The sequence below is a fragment of the Amborella trichopoda genome, chromosome 3 (assembly GCF_054954075.1).
Source record: "Amborella trichopoda isolate Santa Cruz 75 chromosome 3, AtrichopodaSantaCruz75HAP2 v2.0, whole genome shotgun sequence".
In the NCBI taxonomy this organism is placed as follows: domain Eukaryota; kingdom Viridiplantae; phylum Streptophyta; class Magnoliopsida; order Amborellales; family Amborellaceae; genus Amborella; species Amborella trichopoda.
The window spans coordinates 28,272,883-28,292,627 of NC_142338.1; the positions used below are offsets into that span (position 1 = coordinate 28,272,883).

Here is a 19,745-nt window from a genome sequence, read left to right on the forward strand (position 1 = left end):
TTGGTTGATCATTTGGTTTGTGTTAAGTTTGTATTTGGTGCTGGGGGGTGAGAAGTAACCGGGCTACATCTTGGTTTCTCATATAAATTCGAGCCTTGTGCGCCTTGGTTTAATAAGATCATTTCCTATATATTGAGGACAAGTGGTAGAGTAAGCCTCTTTGCATCCTGTGTAGGGGTGGCAACCGGTCGGGTATGGGTCGGATTCGGACTTGGAATATCACTTATGGACCTGTACCCGGACCCGGAATACCACTTATGGACTGGTACTGGACAGATCCAAAGAATCTAGACCCGTAATCGTACTAGGGATATGGAGACTTAGTAACTGGACCCGTACTTGGGACAAAAATGAGCAGAACTCCTTAGTTGCTGATCTTCCTCTTAGCATCAAGATGCCAAATAAAAAAGCATGAAATTAAATAAAAACTTGTCATTTTTGTTAATCCTCCATTGAGCATCAAGATGCAAAAAAGAATGCACAAAAATCAAATAAAAGCTTGTCATTTTTGCTGATCTTACAACGAGTATCAAGATGTAAAAATGCAATGCACAAAAATCAAATAAAAACTTGACATTTTTGCTTATCAAAATCCAGCTTGGAAGAGAAATTGGGTTTGGCAGGCCGAAGGCCGGAGGGGATGAGAGTGAGAGTTGGGTGTTTGCAAGGGACGAGAGAGAGAGAGAGTTGGGTTTTTACAGGGGAAGATACAGAGATAAAATGTAAATATGTGATTGAAGCTTCGAAGATCGAACAGACGCAAAGCTCGGCCGGCTAGGGTTTTCGAGGTCGAAACTTAGAATAGAGAGAGAAAGAGGGAGCTCAAAGCCTCAACGATTCAGCAAAACAGGCGCTGGTAGGGTTTGCGTTTGGAAAGGGAATTGGGTAGGATTTGGCCAAAAAAAACTTAAAACATGTTTGCCTAATTAGAGCTAAATTATAGTAAGTTCGGTTGTAGTTTAGTTAGATAATTACATTTTAAAATATATAATATGATTTTAATTGAATAATGAATTATTAATCTTTATATACTTAACATCCTAAATATAAACTAACGGATCCAAGTTAGTTACAGGGTGAGTCCAAAACCCATACCGGTACTCAAGTTTTTTGGTGTGCATTGTTGGACCCGGACCCTACCTGTGGGTCCAAAGATGGACCCATACACGGACTCAGTTCAAGTATACGTGCCGAGTTCTAGATTGGGTACGGATCCATGGCCAGCCCTAATCTTGGGACAAAACAGAATCATATGTTTGCATATGGGCAAATAATTGGATCAGCTCTACTTCATCATGTGCTCCCACTTTTCTTGGTTTTCCTGGACATGAACCCAAATTTTGAAGGACATGAACCCAAATTTTGAAGCATTAATCTTCTTGTTAAAAAGTTGCAAAAGCACAAGGCACACAAAGCAAGTCCACACCCTTCTCATAACAAATGGCCTGCTGAACTTCAATTTCGCAACCCCGTTCATGTGGAACACCCTGATCATGGCCTATTCCCAATCCACAGCACCTCACAAAACCTTCTCTCTCTACACCCAAATGCTCATCAATGACATTCACCCTAATAATCATACCTTTCCCTCTCTAATCAAGGCCTCCCCAACCCTTCTTTCTCTAAGAACCATCCATGGCCACATCATAAAGCATGGACTAGGTTTAGGTTTAGGGTTAGATGATTTCATTCAGAGCTCCCTAATACAATTTTATGGTGACCATTCCGAAATTGAGGATGCCCACAAGGTATTCAATGAAAATTTCGGACCTGACATAGCATCACGCAACACCATGCTAAATGCGTGCTTCAGGAATGCAGACATAGTCTCTGCTGAAAACATGTTCAACCAAATGCCTCACAGAGATGTGGTTTCTTGGACCACCATGGTTAATGGATTCACCAAGAACAAGCAATATAAGAAGGTCATGGACTTCTTTGGGCTAATGTTAGGCTCTAATGTTAGGCCTAATGAGGCCACATTGGTGAGTGTTCTATCAGCCATGGCCAACTTGTCTTGCCTAGATGAAGGACAAGCATGTCATGGCTATGTGGTTAGGAACCATCTTAATTTGAGTGCTAACATGGGAACAGCTTTGATAGACATGTATGCTAAATGTGGATGCATTAATGAAGCCATGCAAGTGTTTTCAATGGTGAATGTGAGAGAGAGAGGCATTTGTACATGGAATGCGGCCATCATGGCCTTAGCAACACATGGGCTCCTGGACCAAGCTCTAGAGCTTTATGAGCTCATGCAAAAAGCTAAGGTCCGACCCAATTCAGTCACGTTTGTGGGTGCATTATCGGCCTGTGCAAGAGGAGGACTTGTGGACAAAGGGCTTGAGATTTTTGGCTCAATGGGCCAGCTTCATGGCGTGCAACCAAGAATGGAGCACTATGGGTGCATGGTGAACCTACTCGGTCGAGCTGGGCTTATGGACCGGGCCCTTGAGTTGATTAAAGATATGCCCTTCGAGCCAGATTGTTCAGTGTGGGGTGCACTATTGGGTGCGTGTTCGGTCCAGGGGGATGTGGGGTTGGGTGAGGTTATAGGGCTCTGTGCAATAGAGGCACAGCCTATGCATTGCGGGCGGTATGTGATTTTGTCGAATATTTATGCAACAGCCGGTCGGTGGGCTGAGGCGGCAGAGATGAGAGAAATGATGGCAAAGAGAGGGATAAAAAAGGTGGTTGGATGGAGCCGGATTTGGCAAGTTGCATGAATCCCTGTATCTTGCACACATGGTGCAACTATATTAGTGTTTTAAAGATCACCAAACCATGTAGAAAAATTGGTCACAAGGTGCTTTGGGCAGCTGTGTAAAAACTGTGATGTAAATGTAGATTGGTACCTTTTGAATTTGAAGAATTTAAAATGTAACCCAATTTTAATGACAAGTTAAGTTGAATTTTGTTGTTAGGGGAAGCCAGGCATGGGTGAAGAGGTATCATATTTGTTACCACATGCACATGCAACACAAGTCCCATGGAGCAGTCTTTTCGATTTTACTAGCTGTACTGCAAACTTATCTCAGGCCTTGTTTTCGATCAGAAAAAAATAATTTTTATGAAATTTATTTCTTATGAAACAAATTTCCTATAAAATGGGTTTCCAGTGTTTGGATGCAAGTTGGAAGATATATTTCGGGGTTAAATACAGGAATTTGTAGAGAAAAATATAGTGGGGGTAGAAAGAAGGAAATCACTGGAACATGAGAGATGTAGAAAAATATTTATATGAATGGGGAGAGACACGAGAAACAAAATATAAGGATTTTTGGGAATAAGAAGAAAGAGATGGGAGAGAGAGAGAGATATGGGTAAGCAAGGAGGGAGAGAGAGAGATCGATTGCGTTTTTTGGTTTTGGTCCTGATAGCCGTATGCTTGTTTTATTATATTATTTTATTTATTTATTTTTTTTGCGTTCAGCTCCACAAAAAAAAGCAGACAGAGAAAAATTACTTCTTTTTAGTTTATGGGGAGAAACCCCAGAATTTGAAACCAGAACTTAGAAATGGGTAGTTTCTGTAGAAAATCATTTCCTGGTAATCTTTTTTTCCAAGGATCCAAAAATGAGTCATTTGGATTCCTAGAAAACGATTACCATAAAATGGTTTTATAGTGAGATTGCCTAGTTCTGCCATTTGGATCCAAAATTGTTTCTCCCAAAAGCTAGAAAATCAATTTTCCCATAAGATTTCTTTTCTTTGTCATACAAAAACTTAAAAGTAATGTTCGTAAAATCGAATTGGAACGGTTAATCGGACATAGGCCTGGAAGCGGTTTAACCGTCCTAAACGGTAAACCGGCCGATTCCACCGCTCTAACCGGGCAAGTCTTAGGCGGTCAAAAAAGTGTTGAAAATATATAGGCGGTCAAAAAAGTGTTGAATATATATATATATATATATATATATATATATAGCTACTAAAATATAAAAAGCATATAAAGAATGATTAAAACAAAACACATTCAAATGAAATTGAAAAATAATGAAAAAAATGGATTTTAACCTATCTTATATTTTTCAATGGCTATTTTTAAAATTTTATAAAAATGATGGAAAAATATAAAAGTGAGTATTAATGACCAAATTTTTTTTTGATCTTTACCATAATGTAAAGAATGTTTAAAAATGCATTACAAATCAAATTTTTTATTTTTGAGAATTTATATACATTTTTTATTTTTTTTATGTTTTTATTTTAAATACCGGTTGATCACCCTAAACGGCCAAAATCGGAACCGGACACTAGCCGGTTCCGATCTAATCGGGGGTCAGCGGTTAGATCGGGCGATTTTGTGAACAATGCTTAAAAAGGATTGTATAAAATGAGACAATTTACTTTTGATACAAGATAATCCAATTACTTACAATCATCCGATGTGAAGTTTGATAGTTTGGATGTGTCACAAAGTTCGAAAAAAATTGTTTTGAAGTTTGAGCTTGGTCAATTGAATAATTGCAGCCATCCAATTTCACATCTAATGGTCAAGATTAATGTCTCACCTTGTACATCCAATGTCAATGATATTGAACAACCACTTTATCTTTTTTTTTTTTTCCAGTGAAAGACTTTTAGATGCCTGAACCGTCAAAGTCTAGAAGTTCGAACTTGTCTTTCATGTTAAAAAATAAAAATTAAAAATAGACCACAATTTAGATATGGGTGCTGTTTGTATAGAGCGGAGGCACTAAACAATTAAATTAGAACCCACTTTCAAATATTGTCAAGAAATGTGGTTTCAATACTAAAAATCTTTGACTAGCCTTAAAATATATTTCATCTTTAATTATAAAATTTAAAGCTTAAAAAAGAGTGTAGATCGAGCAGGTATATGAAAACTTCAATAACTTAAAAATTGACAGTCCAAAAATGAGTTACAAGATGCACTATTTTCAAAGCTTGAAATCTGTTTTTTTTTCTCAAGTCCATACAACTTTATGTCGAGATGATCAATTTGAGGATATTTGGGCATCAAAACAACCTCTTCTAATGACATTTTTTGGATAGGCTCTAATTTGAGTGTTTAGAACCTAGGCTCTATATAAACTTTTTCCTTTAGATATTGGATGTCCAACAAAGATAATTAAAAAAAAACAATGAAACTTGATCACAAATAGATAATATAGGAGACTATTTTTTAATATCAAAAGTAAGTGAGTTTTTACTCGTCAAATTTCCCTCTCATTTTCTGTGTTTGTGTGCATTTGCACTTGGGTTTATCTTTATGAAACATTATTATTATTCAAATAAACCAATAAATTTCCTCATTGCTTTACATGCTTATGTTCTTTTTGCAAGTTCGGTGGGAATTAGATATGTTATTCTTGTTGGTCGTCACCACGTATTAAAGATTTCATGCATCTGCTGTTTGTTATTTATTTCCCCAACTGCTTTTCACATTTTTCGGAATTCTCTATTTTTCATATTTAAATGTTAATTTGTCATTTTTGCTTGTTTTTTTCTACTCTAGGTAAATATGAATCTTTGGAGCCTAAGCTATAACTTCGGGTAGGTTTTGATGATTCATTTGGCAGATTTAGATGATTTGGTGGTTAGGTTTTAGTTTCTTCATATGCAATCGGTCTACTTCTCTTATCACACCAATTGATCACATTAAGTGAATCTCTTTCCATTATATAACAACCCCAGTATTCCTCTCCGTCAACAGCTTCAAACCTTGCAATAAAGCACTGAACTCGGCCTTATTTGCCATAGAAATACCGCAAGGACCGGAAAAAAAAAACAATAAATGTCCATCTGAATTTCTCACTACACCACTAGCCAATCCCATATTTCCCAACACGCTTCCATCAAAGTTTCATTTGATGCAAACAGGCAATAGTGACTCCGTCTTCCTTTTGGCTTTGATACTGTTGAAACATTATTTGACAATATTTTTCAAATTCACCCCAACATCCACCATTGAGATCTCAACCGCCTACTTAGTTAATGAAAACCAGCACCACAAATTATTTAAAATTTTATCTTTGACACCTTAAAAAAAAATTCGTCTATTTATTTCCTTCTATATCCCCGATAACATAGCTACACTAAATATCTTTCAAATCAATTGGTCACATTTTGGCAGATCTAGCAATTCTCTGTGCACCAAATTGTTATTGTGTTCTCTTGGCAAAATCAATTGAATACCCACAAATTGGAATGCCTATTCCCAAATAATAGAAGTGAGAGAAATGTTGAAATAAATGATCCCCACTTTCTATGTTTTCTTTACAGAAAAGAATATATTCAATGAAATTTTCCCCCTCTTCATAAGATTATCAATAGCAAGCAATTTTCTTTGCTTGACATTCAAAAAAAGGCATAGATCTTTTGTGGAATGGGCATATTCTAAGTATGTTTCACCCTCGGATGCGTCCATCTACATCAATCATGGTACAAAATCCAAATGTTGATCATTCTCTTTTTCCTAGACCACATCATCTTCAAAATTCCGTGCAATATAAATGAAGTTCAAGTCTGCCACCAGATATGTAAGTTGTTCAATAATGACATCTGAGACCCTATTACGAGCAACATCCAAAACTTATTAGACCCACCTTTGCTAAATGATTCAAATTTTTTTGATAAATAACTATGGATAGTATGTCATCAATGGTCTATCTCCCAACCATTTATGATACCAAAGATTGATTTTGTCTCCCTTCTCTACAACCTATTAACATTCTTTGCATCTGTTGCCTTACAAACCCATATTCCTTTCCAAACATGAGAATCATCTGATGCCCTTTTCCCTTTGCTAATCATTCGAGAATTTCTAGCAATTCTATATTTTGGCACAATCACTTGCCTCCATAATTGACCTTCACATTGTAACGACTTCCACCACTGCTTTGCCATTAGAGCCTTATTAACAAGCTTCAATCTTCTAATACCCAGCTCCCAATCCCATTTTAGGAGCACAAACTCTATTCCAACTCACAAAGTGACATATTTTTTTTTTGCAAGGGAAATCCCTCATCAGTTGCTCAATCTCTTTACACACAACGCTTGACATCTGATAAAGGGGAAGGTTGGCCAATGAGGATTTAATCAAACTTATTTTGTCAACTAAAGAGAGGAACTTAGTCTTCTAAAGGTCAAGCTTGATTTAAAATCTCTTCATTATTGGATCTTATACCAATCTCAACAATCTTGAATCTGATATAGGCATTCCAAGGTATTTAATTGGGAAAAATTCTACATTGTACCCAGCTAAATACATAAGCTACCTTAGTTTGAACTAAACTAAACTCTAGTGTACTTACAACCTTCTTAAAATGACCTAAGCCCTCAAACCTTCCAATTTAGGTTAAGCCTTCTAAAATATGACGAAGCATACCAAATAAGCCTTAAGCTACCTAAAACTTTCCTAAATTTGTGCGAAACCCTAATGGCCCCATAACCCCTCAAACCCTAGTCTTAACTTTACTTAATCCTCTTAAACCCCATCTTGAAGGCCGTTATCCCACTAAGATGACCCAAAATGGCTACTTCAACATCCCAAAAAAGCTCCAATAGACACCATAGGATAGGTAGTGTGAAATTGTCGAAATGTTGAACGCATGGTTGTCTGCACTAAACCCTTTTAATGTGCAACAAAAACTTTGCCGCTAGCGGTAGGATCTATGTCGTAGATGATCAATGGCCTTGATTTTTCGGCTAATTGTTTGGAGCCATTACTATAGTCTTTGTCTATAAATAGGGACCCTCACCATCCATTTCCAAGACACTTAGATAGACATTTTAGGCAAAGCTTTGCCGTATTGTAGACTTAAATCTAAGACCTTTAGAAACTCTAATATCCTAATCCTAATTCCTAAACCCCGACCAGACCATGAATTTGTCTTAGGACCCCAGTAGGCCTAACCAAATCCTACACCAATTCTTATGCCTTCCAAGCTATCACACCCTCACTACCTACACCCTTAGAGGTCCACCCTATGATAACTCCCTAAGATCTAGACCTATACTGTCAAATATCCAAACTCATCTTCAATACTAGTCATTCTTGTCAGGCACTCTAAGAAACATGAGAAAGTCGGCATATGAGCTTCGATTTTGAACCGGGCCAATGATTTAGGGTGCTGGGCCTATGGGCCCAGCTTCTCAATAAGTTGGTTCTTTCTTTCTCTTTTATTTGATTTATATAATTAGTTTACCTTAGTTTTAATTCTTTTTCGAAAGCACTTACCAAATCTGTTCCCCTCTTTGCTCTGAAATTTTCAAAACTTCTTGCTCTTCGAAAATTTTCAGTTCTGCCACCCCCATAAGCCAAACTGCCAGTGGTTTATGGGGAGATTCGTCTTTGGGCAATTTTCTTGCTCGAGACAAAATTTGAAGGAGCCCTTGATCTACCACTTATCGACGTACTTGGTGCAACAACTAGAAGTGCCATCCTGCGCCTTGCTGCCCTCAGGCGTAAACAGTCTGGCCCCCACAGTGGGGCCCATCAAGCATGAGGGGTATTAAAATCAGTGGAAACACCCTCTAGATCTCAATCCAAGGGGTGGTTGTTTCAGGTGAAAATTCGCGTTCCTTAGCCTAGAACATTTTCGGAGCCATGGGGGTTGAGCATGTATCAGCGTCAAAGAGTATAATGTCAAGGTCCTTGCCGCTTAAGAAAGGAGCTACTGGAATTTGGTAGTTCAGAATTGTTAAAGCATTAATATATTAATTTCTGCTTTTTTTCCTATAACATGCTTCAACACTGCCAAATCTTAAGGATTTTCAAGTGCATGAGAATTTATAGTTCGCATATTACTTGGTTGCATCCAGCCAGTGGACCTATAGGGCCCCTGGCTCACGTGTCATTGTTTTTTTGCCACTGGACCAACGAGGTACTTTTGTCGTAACATTGCTTTTATTGCTAGCATTTAAGGTTTTGACGCTTTCTTCTTTCAGCCCAGAAAAATTTATAGATTTTTTTATTCTAGTTAATTTAGTTCTTGGTTTCTTTCTGTTTTGTTTCATCTAAGTTTTTTAGTTGCAAAAAAAAAAAAAAAAAAAAAAAAATATTTTTCTTGCTTAAAGTAGATCCTCTTTCTTTGTTTTTTCTTTCCGAAAAAAAAAAAAAACTTCTATTCATTTTTGTTATTTTACTGCTTTCTTGTCCATTTTCATTACTCTAATTCTCTTGGGTCCCCTGGTCCATCACTCAAATCATGCCTTGCTCAAGCCTTCATCGGCTAAGGTGCACGACATTTGCACCAATCATACTTCACAAGATTTTACTTTGTGCGTATTCTATGTGCACTTTCCTATATAGACACACATTTTCATGCGCACGAGTGTGTATTCCACACCCATCCACACTCTGTAGGGCATGAAGGAAAATCAAATTGATTTTTTTTAAACACTCATTTCATTTTTTTGCCGTTGCTTAATTACTTTTTTCCACATCTTCATAGTGTGGCTCATTTGATCTTGTAAGTAGGTATCACAATACTTTTTCTCTATTTATATCATTTTTTCTTTGTTATCAACATTTTGTTGAGCAGCTTGGTTAGCCAGAATATGCTAATATGTCCCATGCACTTCCAAACTAATATTGGGACACCTTTTGGTTCTAAGCCTTTCCTATCTTTATCTTACTCAAAGCTTCTCTTACTTTAGATATCCTAAGCTTGTGACTGTATCTATGACCTTAGACCTCATTTATGTTGAAGGTTTCTCCTAATGCTGTATTCCCAAAGTGTTCATCATTTGAGGCATTTGAGGAATCGAGTGTGAAGATTCTGATATCATTTTCTAAATTTTGGATATAATTTTTATTTTTAATTTAAATTCATTAATTTATTCTTTTATAATTTATTTATAATTATTGTACATGTAACTTACATTTTCCTACAATTGATATGACTTTTTTTTTTTTCCTACAAGCCAATGCAATCTAAATTCATCTTATTATATTGTTTTGGATTTTTTTATTTTCCTATTTTTTCCATAAATTTCTCATTTTTTTTTCTTTTTTATTTTATTTTTCATTTTGGCCGTTTTTGTACTTAGGCAGTTTACTCAGCAAGCGCATTGACCGAGTCCTAATCTTGAGCCAAGTAAATTGACAATGAATATGCATTGATATGTAATCAGTAATTTTTTTTAATAACTATAGTCTAAGTTACCTAAAATTACTCATTAGATTTTAATTATGTAGATTTAATAATGCATATTTGATTGTTGTATAACCAAATTATTACGTGATTTGGTTTAATTAGTAAAGCCATGTTGATTTGTGAAAGCTTATTGAATCCATATTTGATCTTGTTTACAAACTAATCTATGATTTGTCTCAGAGATTTATATAAAAAATTATAGAGATATAGAGAAGTTATAATAGTTATCTACGTGTTAGAATAAGATTCCGGATTCCGGATTCCGTTGCAGTTTTTCTCTCATTTGATGCTTGACTCTAGCTTGATAAGAAATCAAATGTAATCATTGAACAATTGGATTATGAAATCTTCATCTTGCATTTCCCCAACAATGTGGACAATATCTACTACTTTTTTCTTGTAAGGGAAAATATCATTTAAGGGGTCAAAACCCCTTATAGATTGTTAAATTAGTCAAAAAAAATTTCATTTCATACTATATGGTTCAATTTTAATTCTTATTTCACTATGGGGATTTGATAATAATATATATTAACATAAAGAAAAGTTGTATGACAAGTGTTTATACTTGAAAATGTGGGCAAGGGACTTCGCCCCTGCCTTGGTTTCATGTAAGGACCCGCGTGTGTGACGAGGAAGCCGCCGTGCATGAAGGAAGACGCCGTACATGAAGGAAGCCACCGTGACTGACGAGGACGCCGCCGTTCGTGCATGGGGATGCTGCCGTGTGCGACACCACTGTGCACGTCACCGTCGTGCGCGACACCACCGTGCACATCACCGTCGTACATGCCACCGCCATGTGCATCGCCGCCATGCGTGTCGTCATCGTGCGCTACACCGCCATGTGCGTTGCTGCTGAGAGTGAATGTATAGGGCCATCCAGGGAACTTCTATGAGTACCTTGTCGCACTTGTATTCCACTGAATGCCACATGTCTGCCATTGCATGCCACTTGGGTGCCCCTGCACGCCACCTGCACGCCACCTGCTTGCTGCCTCCCCCTCTTTGCTTATAAGTACCACCCTTCACACTCCTCTCAAGAGTTTTTCTCTCCCTCTCACCCACGATCTACATTTCAAAACACTTAGAACCTCAAACTTGGGACCATCTTTGGAAGCTTGGCCTGTGTGGGGGAAACTTAGAGTCTTTTGATGCATCTAAGTGGGTTTAGCTATCATGTCTTCATGTTTTTAGTTAATGCATGCTTTCTTAATATATCAAATTATGAGGTTTAAGCATGATTTTGGATGAAACTTTGAACATGAATATGGCTTGAATGCTCTTGCAATCTTGCTGGAATGTGTTTGTTTTTCCAGAATTATGACTCTACTTTGAGTAATTTATTGAGTACTGATATTATTTTTGTTGATTATGAAAGTTTGAGAGGAAATACCTCTTTAAGTCTATTTTAAGAAGCAAAAGACCCCATATCAATATCTATTTTGATTGGAAAGTTATGAGCCATTTGCTAGAACATGTCAGAATTATGAAAAGAAATTCAAGAAACTTTACATGTTTTTGGGCAATAATGTTCACTGACCAAATCATTTTATAATGAGCTCAAACTACTTTTGAATGAAATATGAGTGAGTCTATTTTTAATATAGTTTTGGAATCAAAACGAAATTCCTTACGGTTTGCAAATTATGCCCATTTTTTATAAAGATATCACTATCGTGAATGTAGAAACCTTTCCAAAACTGTTACATGTTCACTAACCAAATCATGTCAGAATGGGCTCAAACCACTTCTAAATGAAATATGTATGAATATATTTTAAAAAGAATATTTGAAAGCATGATGAAATTTTCTGTGATTTGAAAGTTATGTTCGTTTTTCTACAAGGATACCACACTGGATTTTCTACTGAATTTTCCAGAACTATCATATGTCTTGTGTAACATTGTTTACTTACTACAATGGCTCATAATGAGGCCAAACTGCTTCTAAAAGACTAATGAATGAGTCCTTTTTCAAAATGGTTTTGGAACCATTACGAAATTTCCTATGGATTAGAAGTTATGCCTATTTTTTGGAGAGACTGTCGCACTGGAATTTCTGCTTTGCTATGAAATAGTGAATGCTTATGAATTATTGAATGTGCATGATTGTAATAAGACACGCCTAAGAATTATTGAATATGCATGGTTGTAATAAGACATGCCTATGAATTATTAAATGTGCATGGTTGTAATAAGACATGCCTATGAATTATTGAATGTGCATGGTTGTGATAAGATATGCCTATGAATTATTGATTGTGCATGGTTGTATTAAGGCATACCACAAATGTGATATAAAGTACTATGCAATGGGCTATCCATTGGTAGTGTGATATGATATCATACGAACGTTATGTCGGCAATTGAGATCTTTTCCTGACTCTCAATGATAGGAAGGGAATTAGGATGTCAGTCCAATGGGTGGATTGCGTCGCCCAATATATGTATAAATGACACTACGCAATGGGTCATCCATTGGTGGTGTAACACCCTCTAGTTAGAGAGTAAAAGAGGGTCGTGTCTTGTAAGGCCATCGCCTATCAAAAGCCCCAAAGCGCGTTGGAGGTTGTGTGTGTGTGTGTGTGAAGACATTACGAAATGGGTAATCCATTTGTCATTATCTTCCCTCCTGAGTAATGGTAGAGGCCCTAAGCAATGGGATTTGGATTGACTTGATTGATATGACTTATTATTCAAGAATAGGTATTATTAGGATTACCTGCTGTAATTATATATGTATGCCTGAATTATTGATATGTTATTTTAATGAAAAGAGTTGATAAACTGTTAGCTCATGCGATATCTCATATCTGATTTGTGCTTGCTCCACCATGAAAAGAAATTTCTCACGATATGTTGAACTGTGATGCATGATTCCATATTGTAAAACATATATGAATTATGGGGACGGTTATGAATAACTGTGTATAGGCAGGAATGCATGGCACTTTGATCTACTTATCGTGTTTTATAGCTCATCCCTTTGACTTTCTTTAATGTAGAGTGATAACTCGTGGTTTGAGGACGGACGATTGGGTGGTCGCTGCTGACTGTTGGAGCTCAAACTTGGCGAGGAAGCTTCTTTTCGATTGTAGGTTCTAGATGGCAGTTTGGTCATATAATTGTTTTGTTTTTGTGTTAGTAAATGTTGTTGGGCTTTTAGTGCCTTGGGCATAGTTGTAATGATTTTGGAGCTCTTGTATATATTTTGGTTTTAGTTTGTCCAGCTTTTGATGGTTGTGTTTGAAGTTTTGTTTCATTTCGTGGTTTGCTTTGATTCCTTCTTTTCAAAAGTGTTGAGTGCACTCCCACTTGAGTAGCATTCGCTACCTTTGATCACGGTCCTGCATTATGTTGCCCTTCGACATGTATGACAAGCTGGCAGGAGGTGGGTTTATGACAATTTATGGTATCAAGGCAGCCAGGATAGGATTCTTAACCTAGAACGTCTTAGAAGTGTCCTTAGAGTGATTTTTGGATAGGTTAGTAACTGGGTGTTCCTGTTTTAGGTCAACATGACCAGGACTCGTGCCAACAATGTAAGTTCTAATAATGAGAACACCGAGGCCTTGGGGGAATTCTTCAAGATGCTCAAGGTCATGACTCAAATGATGAAGGACAATATGCCGGCCTCAGCTGCGTCCCATCAGGCCAAGATGACAGTGGATTGATTGAGAGGTTTAGGAGACTTGCACCTTCAGCATTCTTGGGACACGGAGGAGTGGAAAAGGCTGAAAAAAGGAGGAGGCAAGTAGAAAAGATTTTGGAAGTGTTGTATTGTTCGGATGAGTAGAAAGTGAGACTGGGGACTTTTATGTTAGAAGGGAATGCTAAGCACTAGTGGAGTTTGGTGAGGCAATATTAAGAGGAGACAAGGATTGAGGCAACTTGGGAAAGTTTTCTAGTGGCATTTAATGAGAAAGAAAATAAGTGGAATTTATTGAGCTGCAGCAAGGGGGACTGTCAGTGGAGCAATATGCAGCTAAATTTGTAGAGCTCTCTCGCTATGCGCCACGTATCATCAATACACAGGCACGTAAGGCAAGCAAGTTTGAGAGCGGCCTCAGGCCAGATATCTGAGGGATAATAATGTCAGCCAATCTTAACATATTCTCCCCGTTGGTAGACCTAGCCATGAAGATTGAGAGAGATTGTGAAGAGTTTCGATTGAGGAAGGAAGGGAGAGTAAGGTCTGCACCGTCTGGAAGCTTTGGGAGGAACACTCGGCCATGTCCTAGGAGAGACTTTAGGCAAAGGTCTACTTAGGGCAATGTGAAAATCCAAAGGACCTTCCCGGGCGATGTGAGGGATGACCGGCACTCGGTCTTCTCATATTGTGGATTGAATAATCAGTCTTCGACTGAGTGCTACAAGAAGTCGGGGACATGTTATCGATGTGGCAAGCTTAGCCACTTGATCAAGAACTACCCTATGGTGAAGCCCGAGGACAGACCGAAGACTTAGGGTCGAGTGTTTGCGCTTACGGAACAGGAGGCAAAGGCTTCTACCTCAATGATCCGAGGTAAGCTTTCTATTTGTGGTAGAGAGACTAGAATTTTAATTGACCATGGCTCGTCTCATTCTTTCGTTGCACCTCATTTTGCGTGCCATCTAAATGTTGAACCTTCACTTCTTGACTGGACTTTAGTAGTGTGCACGCCTATGGGGGATCCTATGAAAACTGACATGATATGAGGGGTGTGTCCTGCCCATGGACTTTATACTTCTAGATTTTCGGGACTTTGATGTTATTTTGGGCATGGATTAGTTCTCCACACACCATGTCACTGTTGACTGTTATGATAAGACTGTTACCCTTAGACACCCTAACCAATCTGAGTTACACTTTGTTGGTATCAAGGAGGTTACCCCTCTACATTTTATTTCGGCCCTTCGGGTTTACCATCTTTTGGCTAAAAGATGTGTTGGATACTTAGCATATGTGGTAGAGAATCGGGACGTCCAGTCCAAGTTAGAAAAGATACTAATGATAAGAATATACCCAGAGGCCTTTCCTGAGGAATTGTCATCTTTGCCTCCAGTAAGGGAGATAGAGTTTAAAATAGATGCGGTCCCTATCACTTCCCCTATCTCTAAAGCCTCAGAATTGAACGAGCTAAAAGAGCAATTGCAGGAGTTGTTGGAAAAGGGATTCATCCGATCCAGTGTGTCACCTTGGGGTGCGCCGGTTCTGTTTGTGAAAAAGAAGGATGGGTCTATGAGACTCTGCATAGACTGTAGGCAATTGAATCAAGTAACAATGAAGAACATGTATCCCCTGCCTAGGATTGATGATTTATTTGACCAGCTTTAAGGGGCCCAAGTGTTCTCTAAGATTGATCTCCAGTTGGGTTATCATCAACTATGGGTCAAGGAGGGGGATGTTCCCAAGACCTCATTTAAAACCTGATATGGCCACTATGAGTATTTAGTAACGCTGTTTGGATTAATTAATACCCCAGTTGTTTTCGTGGATGTGATGAATACAATTTTCAGACCATTCTTGGATGATTTTATTGTGGTCTTTATTGATGATACGTTCGTGTATTCGAAGAGCATAAAAGAGCATGAGTAGCACATGAGAGTGGTCCTTCAGGCTTTAAGGTGGGAGAAGTTATATGTCAAGTTGAGCAAGAGTGAGTTCTGGCTTCCTAGTGTGGCCTTCCTTAGGCACGTTATTTCTAAGGATGGGGTCGCGGTTGACCCTTCTAAAATTGAAGCCGTACTCAAGTGGAGAAGGCGAACAAATGTGTCGGAGGTCCGTAGTTTTCTCGGGTTAGCAGGTTATTATAGACGCTTTGTAGAACGATTTTAAAAAATAGCACTCCCTTTGACTCGTCTAACCCAAAAGAATATGAAATTTGTATGGTCAGATGACTGTGAGAAAAATTTTCAAGACCTAAAGAAGAGACTGACTACGGCTCCAATACTGACCTTACCAAAAGGAAATGAGGACTTTGCAGTCTGCACCGATGCCTCTCATAAAAGGCTCGGATGTGTGCTTATGTAGCGAGGGAGAGTTATTGTGTATGCCTCTAGATAGTTAAAACCGTATGAACAGAATTACCCAACCCATGATTTAGAACTTGCAGCTATAGTTTTCGCCATAAAAATATGGAGATACTACCTCTATGGAGCTCAATTTAAGGTATTTATGGATCATAAGAGCATCAAGTACCTATTTTCTTAGAAGAAATTAAACATGAGGCAAATGAGATGGATGGACCTATTGAACGATTATGATTGTACCATCCAATATCACTCGACCAAAACTAATGTGGTAGCAGATGCTTTAAGCAAAAAGCTCATAATATCGGTGGCCCATCTGATGGTCCGAGAGATGAAGTTGTTAGAGGATGTAGTGGTTTGACACCAAGCTCCACCCCTTGGTGGTGGGGTAAGTATGACAACTCACATAAGGCTAGAGCCCCAGCTTTTTCAACAGATCCGGCTAGCACAAATGAAGGATACCAGCTCATAAAACTTGTGGAAGAGATGAAGCTGGGAAGGAAAGATGATTTCTCTACGAGCAGTAATGACTTGTTGATATTCAAAAATCGAGTTTGTATCCCGAATGATGGGGATGTGAAGAGAGCCATCTTGGAGGAAGCTCACCGCTCTCGTTATACTATACATCTCGGGCGTACTAAGATGTATCTAGACCTGAAGAAAATTTTTTGATGGAATGACATGAAAAAGGAAGTAGCATTGATTGTTTCTGAGTGCTTGACATGCCAGTAAGTGAAAGCTGAGCATCAGAGCCCCGTCTGATTGTTGCAGCCCTTACCCATGCCGGAATGGAAATGGGAACACATTGCTATGGACTTTGTCTCTGGTTTGCCTAGAACGAGTTCTGGGGATGATAGTATTTGGGTCGTTGTGGACTGGCTAACCAAAGCTGCCCACTTCTCGCCAATTCGCATGATCTACACCTTGGACAAACTCTCCCAGTTATACATTAAGGAGAGAGTGAGGTTGCATGGAATGCTAGTTAGCATCGTGTCCGACAGTGACACTAAATTTACTTGTAGATATTGGATTAGTCTGTAGTCGACCTTGGGGACGAGACTTACTTTTAGCACTGCTTTCCACCCTCAGACCTATGGACAATCAGAGACCTTAGAAGATATATTAAGGGCTTGTGTCTTCGATTTTAAGGGAAGCTGGGAAAATTATTTCCCTATGATTGAATTCACCTATAACAACAGCTTCCAAACCAGTATTCAGATGACACCTTTTAAGACCTTGTATGAAAGAAAGTGCAGGGCACCCATTTGTTGGGATGAGATTGGTGAAAGCAGGCTTTTAGGACCAGAAATTATCCAGATGACCTCAGAAAATAGTTAGTTGATTCGAGAGAGGCTCAGGATTGCTCAGAGTCAGCAAAAGAGTTACGCCGATAACCGAAGAAGAGAACTCGAGTTTGAGGTGGGTAATTGGGTTTTCTTGAAGGTATCGCCAACTAAGGGCATTATGAGATTTGACAAAAAATGGAAGTTGAGCCCACGTTACATTGGACCTTTTAAAATTGTGGAGAGAGTTGGAGGTGTGGCATATTTACTTGCCGTACCACCTGAGTTGGCAAACATCCATAGTGTCTTTCATGTATCCCTGTTAAGGAAGTACCAACCTGACCAGTCCCAAATTTTGAAGTATGAACCAATTCCGATAAGAGAAGACCGTACCTTCATTGAGCAACCAGTTGAAAGACTAAATAGAAGGGTGCAGGTATTGCATAATAAGGAAATTTCCCTCTGGTCCGTGTTTTGTGGTACTACCATTCACGAGAAGAGTCGACATGGAAATAGGAAGATGAAATCCCGGATAAGTACCTCCAATTGTTCGATTAGCAGAAGTATGATTTTAGGGACAAAATCCTTTTAAGGGAGCGATGATGTAAGGACCCGCCGTGCATGACGAGGAATCAGCCGTGAGTGAAGGAAGCCGATGTGCGTGATGGAAGCCGTCATGCGTGATAAGGATGCGATCGTGCGTGCATGGGGATGCTACCATGCGCGATACCGCCGCGCGTGTCACCGCCATGCGTAACACGACTGTGTAGTTCACTGCCGTGCCCGTCACCACCGTGCGCGTCACCGCTGTGCACGACACTGTCATGCACATAATTTTCATGCGCGTCACTGCTGTGCATGTTACGGTTGTGCACGACACCACTGTGTGCGACAGTGCCGTGCACATTGCTATCAAGAGTGAATGTATAGGGCCATTCAGGGAACTTCTATGAGTACCATGTGGCACTTGTATGCCACCGAATGCCACATGTCTGCCACTATATGCCACTTGGGTGCCCCTGCATGGCACCTACCTACTGCCTCCCCCTATTTACTTATAAGTACCTCCCTTCACACCTGCTCAAGAGTTTTTCTCTCCCTCTCACCCATGACCTACCTTTCAAGACACTTAGAACCTCAAGCTTGAGACCATCTTTGGAAGCTTGGCCTGTGTGGGGGAAACTTGGAGTCTTTTGGTGCATGTACGTGGGGTTAGCTACCATGTCTTCATTTTTTTAGTTAATGCATGTTTTCTTAATCTATCAAATTATGAGGTTTAAGCATTATTTTGGATGAAACTTCGAACATGAATATGGCTTGAATGCTCTTGCAATTTTGCTGGGATGTGTTTTTCGAGAATTGTGACTCTATTTTGAGTAATTGATTGAGCACTGAAATTATTTCTGTTGATTATAAAATTTTGTGGAGAATTACCCCTTTGGGTCTATTTTAAGATATAAAAGACTTCATATTAATATATCTTTTGATTGGAAAGTTATGAGCCATTATCTAGAACATGCCAAAATTATGAAAAGAAATTCCAGAAACTTTACATGTTTTTGTGTAATAATGTTCACTGATCAAATCATATTAGAAAGAGTACAAACCACTTTTGAATAAAAGATGAGTGAGTCTAATTTAAATATGGATTTGGAATAAAAAATAAATTCCCTATGATTTGGAAATTATGCCCCTTTTTCTATGAAGATATCATTATTGTGAATGCAGGAACATTTCCAGAACTGTTACATGTCTTGTATAAGATTGTTCACTAATCTAATCATGTCAGAATGTGCTCAAACCACTCCTAAATGAAATATGTATGAATCTATTTTAAAAATAGCCTGGAAATAATGACTAAATTCTGTATGATTTGATTGTTATATTCGTTTTTCTACAAGGATACCACACTGGATTTTCTGCTAAATTTACCAGAACTATCACATCGCTTGTGTAGCAATGTTTGCTGACCAAAATGCCTCAGAATGAGGCTAAACCACTTCTAAAAGATAGATGAATGAGTTTATTTTCAAAATGGTTGTGGAACCATGATGAAATTTTTTATGGATTGAAAGTTATGCCCATTTCTCGAAGAGACTATCTCACTGGCATTTCAGCTTTGCTATGAAATAGTGAATGCTTTTGAATTATTGTATGTGCATGGTTGTATTAAGAAATGACTATGAATTATTGAATGTGAGTGGTTGTAATAAGACATGCCTAAGAATTATTGAATGTGCATGGTTGTGATAAGACATGCCTATGAATTATTGATTGTGTATGGTTGTATTATGACATGCCACAAATGTGATATGAAGTAC

At 38.4% G+C, this 19,745-nt stretch overlaps 1 protein-coding gene across 1 annotated transcript; it reads left to right on the top strand.

Moving 5' to 3' along the window:
* Positions 1–1,062: 1,062 nt before the first annotated feature.
* Positions 1,063–2,929, top strand: LOC18430658 (putative pentatricopeptide repeat-containing protein At1g10330). The gene has a single exon (XM_006840761.3). The coding sequence runs from the start codon at positions 1,350–1,352 to the stop codon at positions 2,724–2,726; it is 1,377 nt and encodes a 458-aa protein (XP_006840824.3). The 5' UTR covers positions 1,063–1,349; the 3' UTR covers positions 2,727–2,929.
* Positions 2,930–19,745: the final 16,816 nt, after the last annotated feature.

Excerpts from the sequence above, each read along its gene's own strand:
- LOC18430658 (XM_006840761.3), top strand. The coding sequence starts at position 1,350 with ATGAACCCAAATTTTGAAGCATTAATCTTCTTGTTAAAAAGTTGCAAA.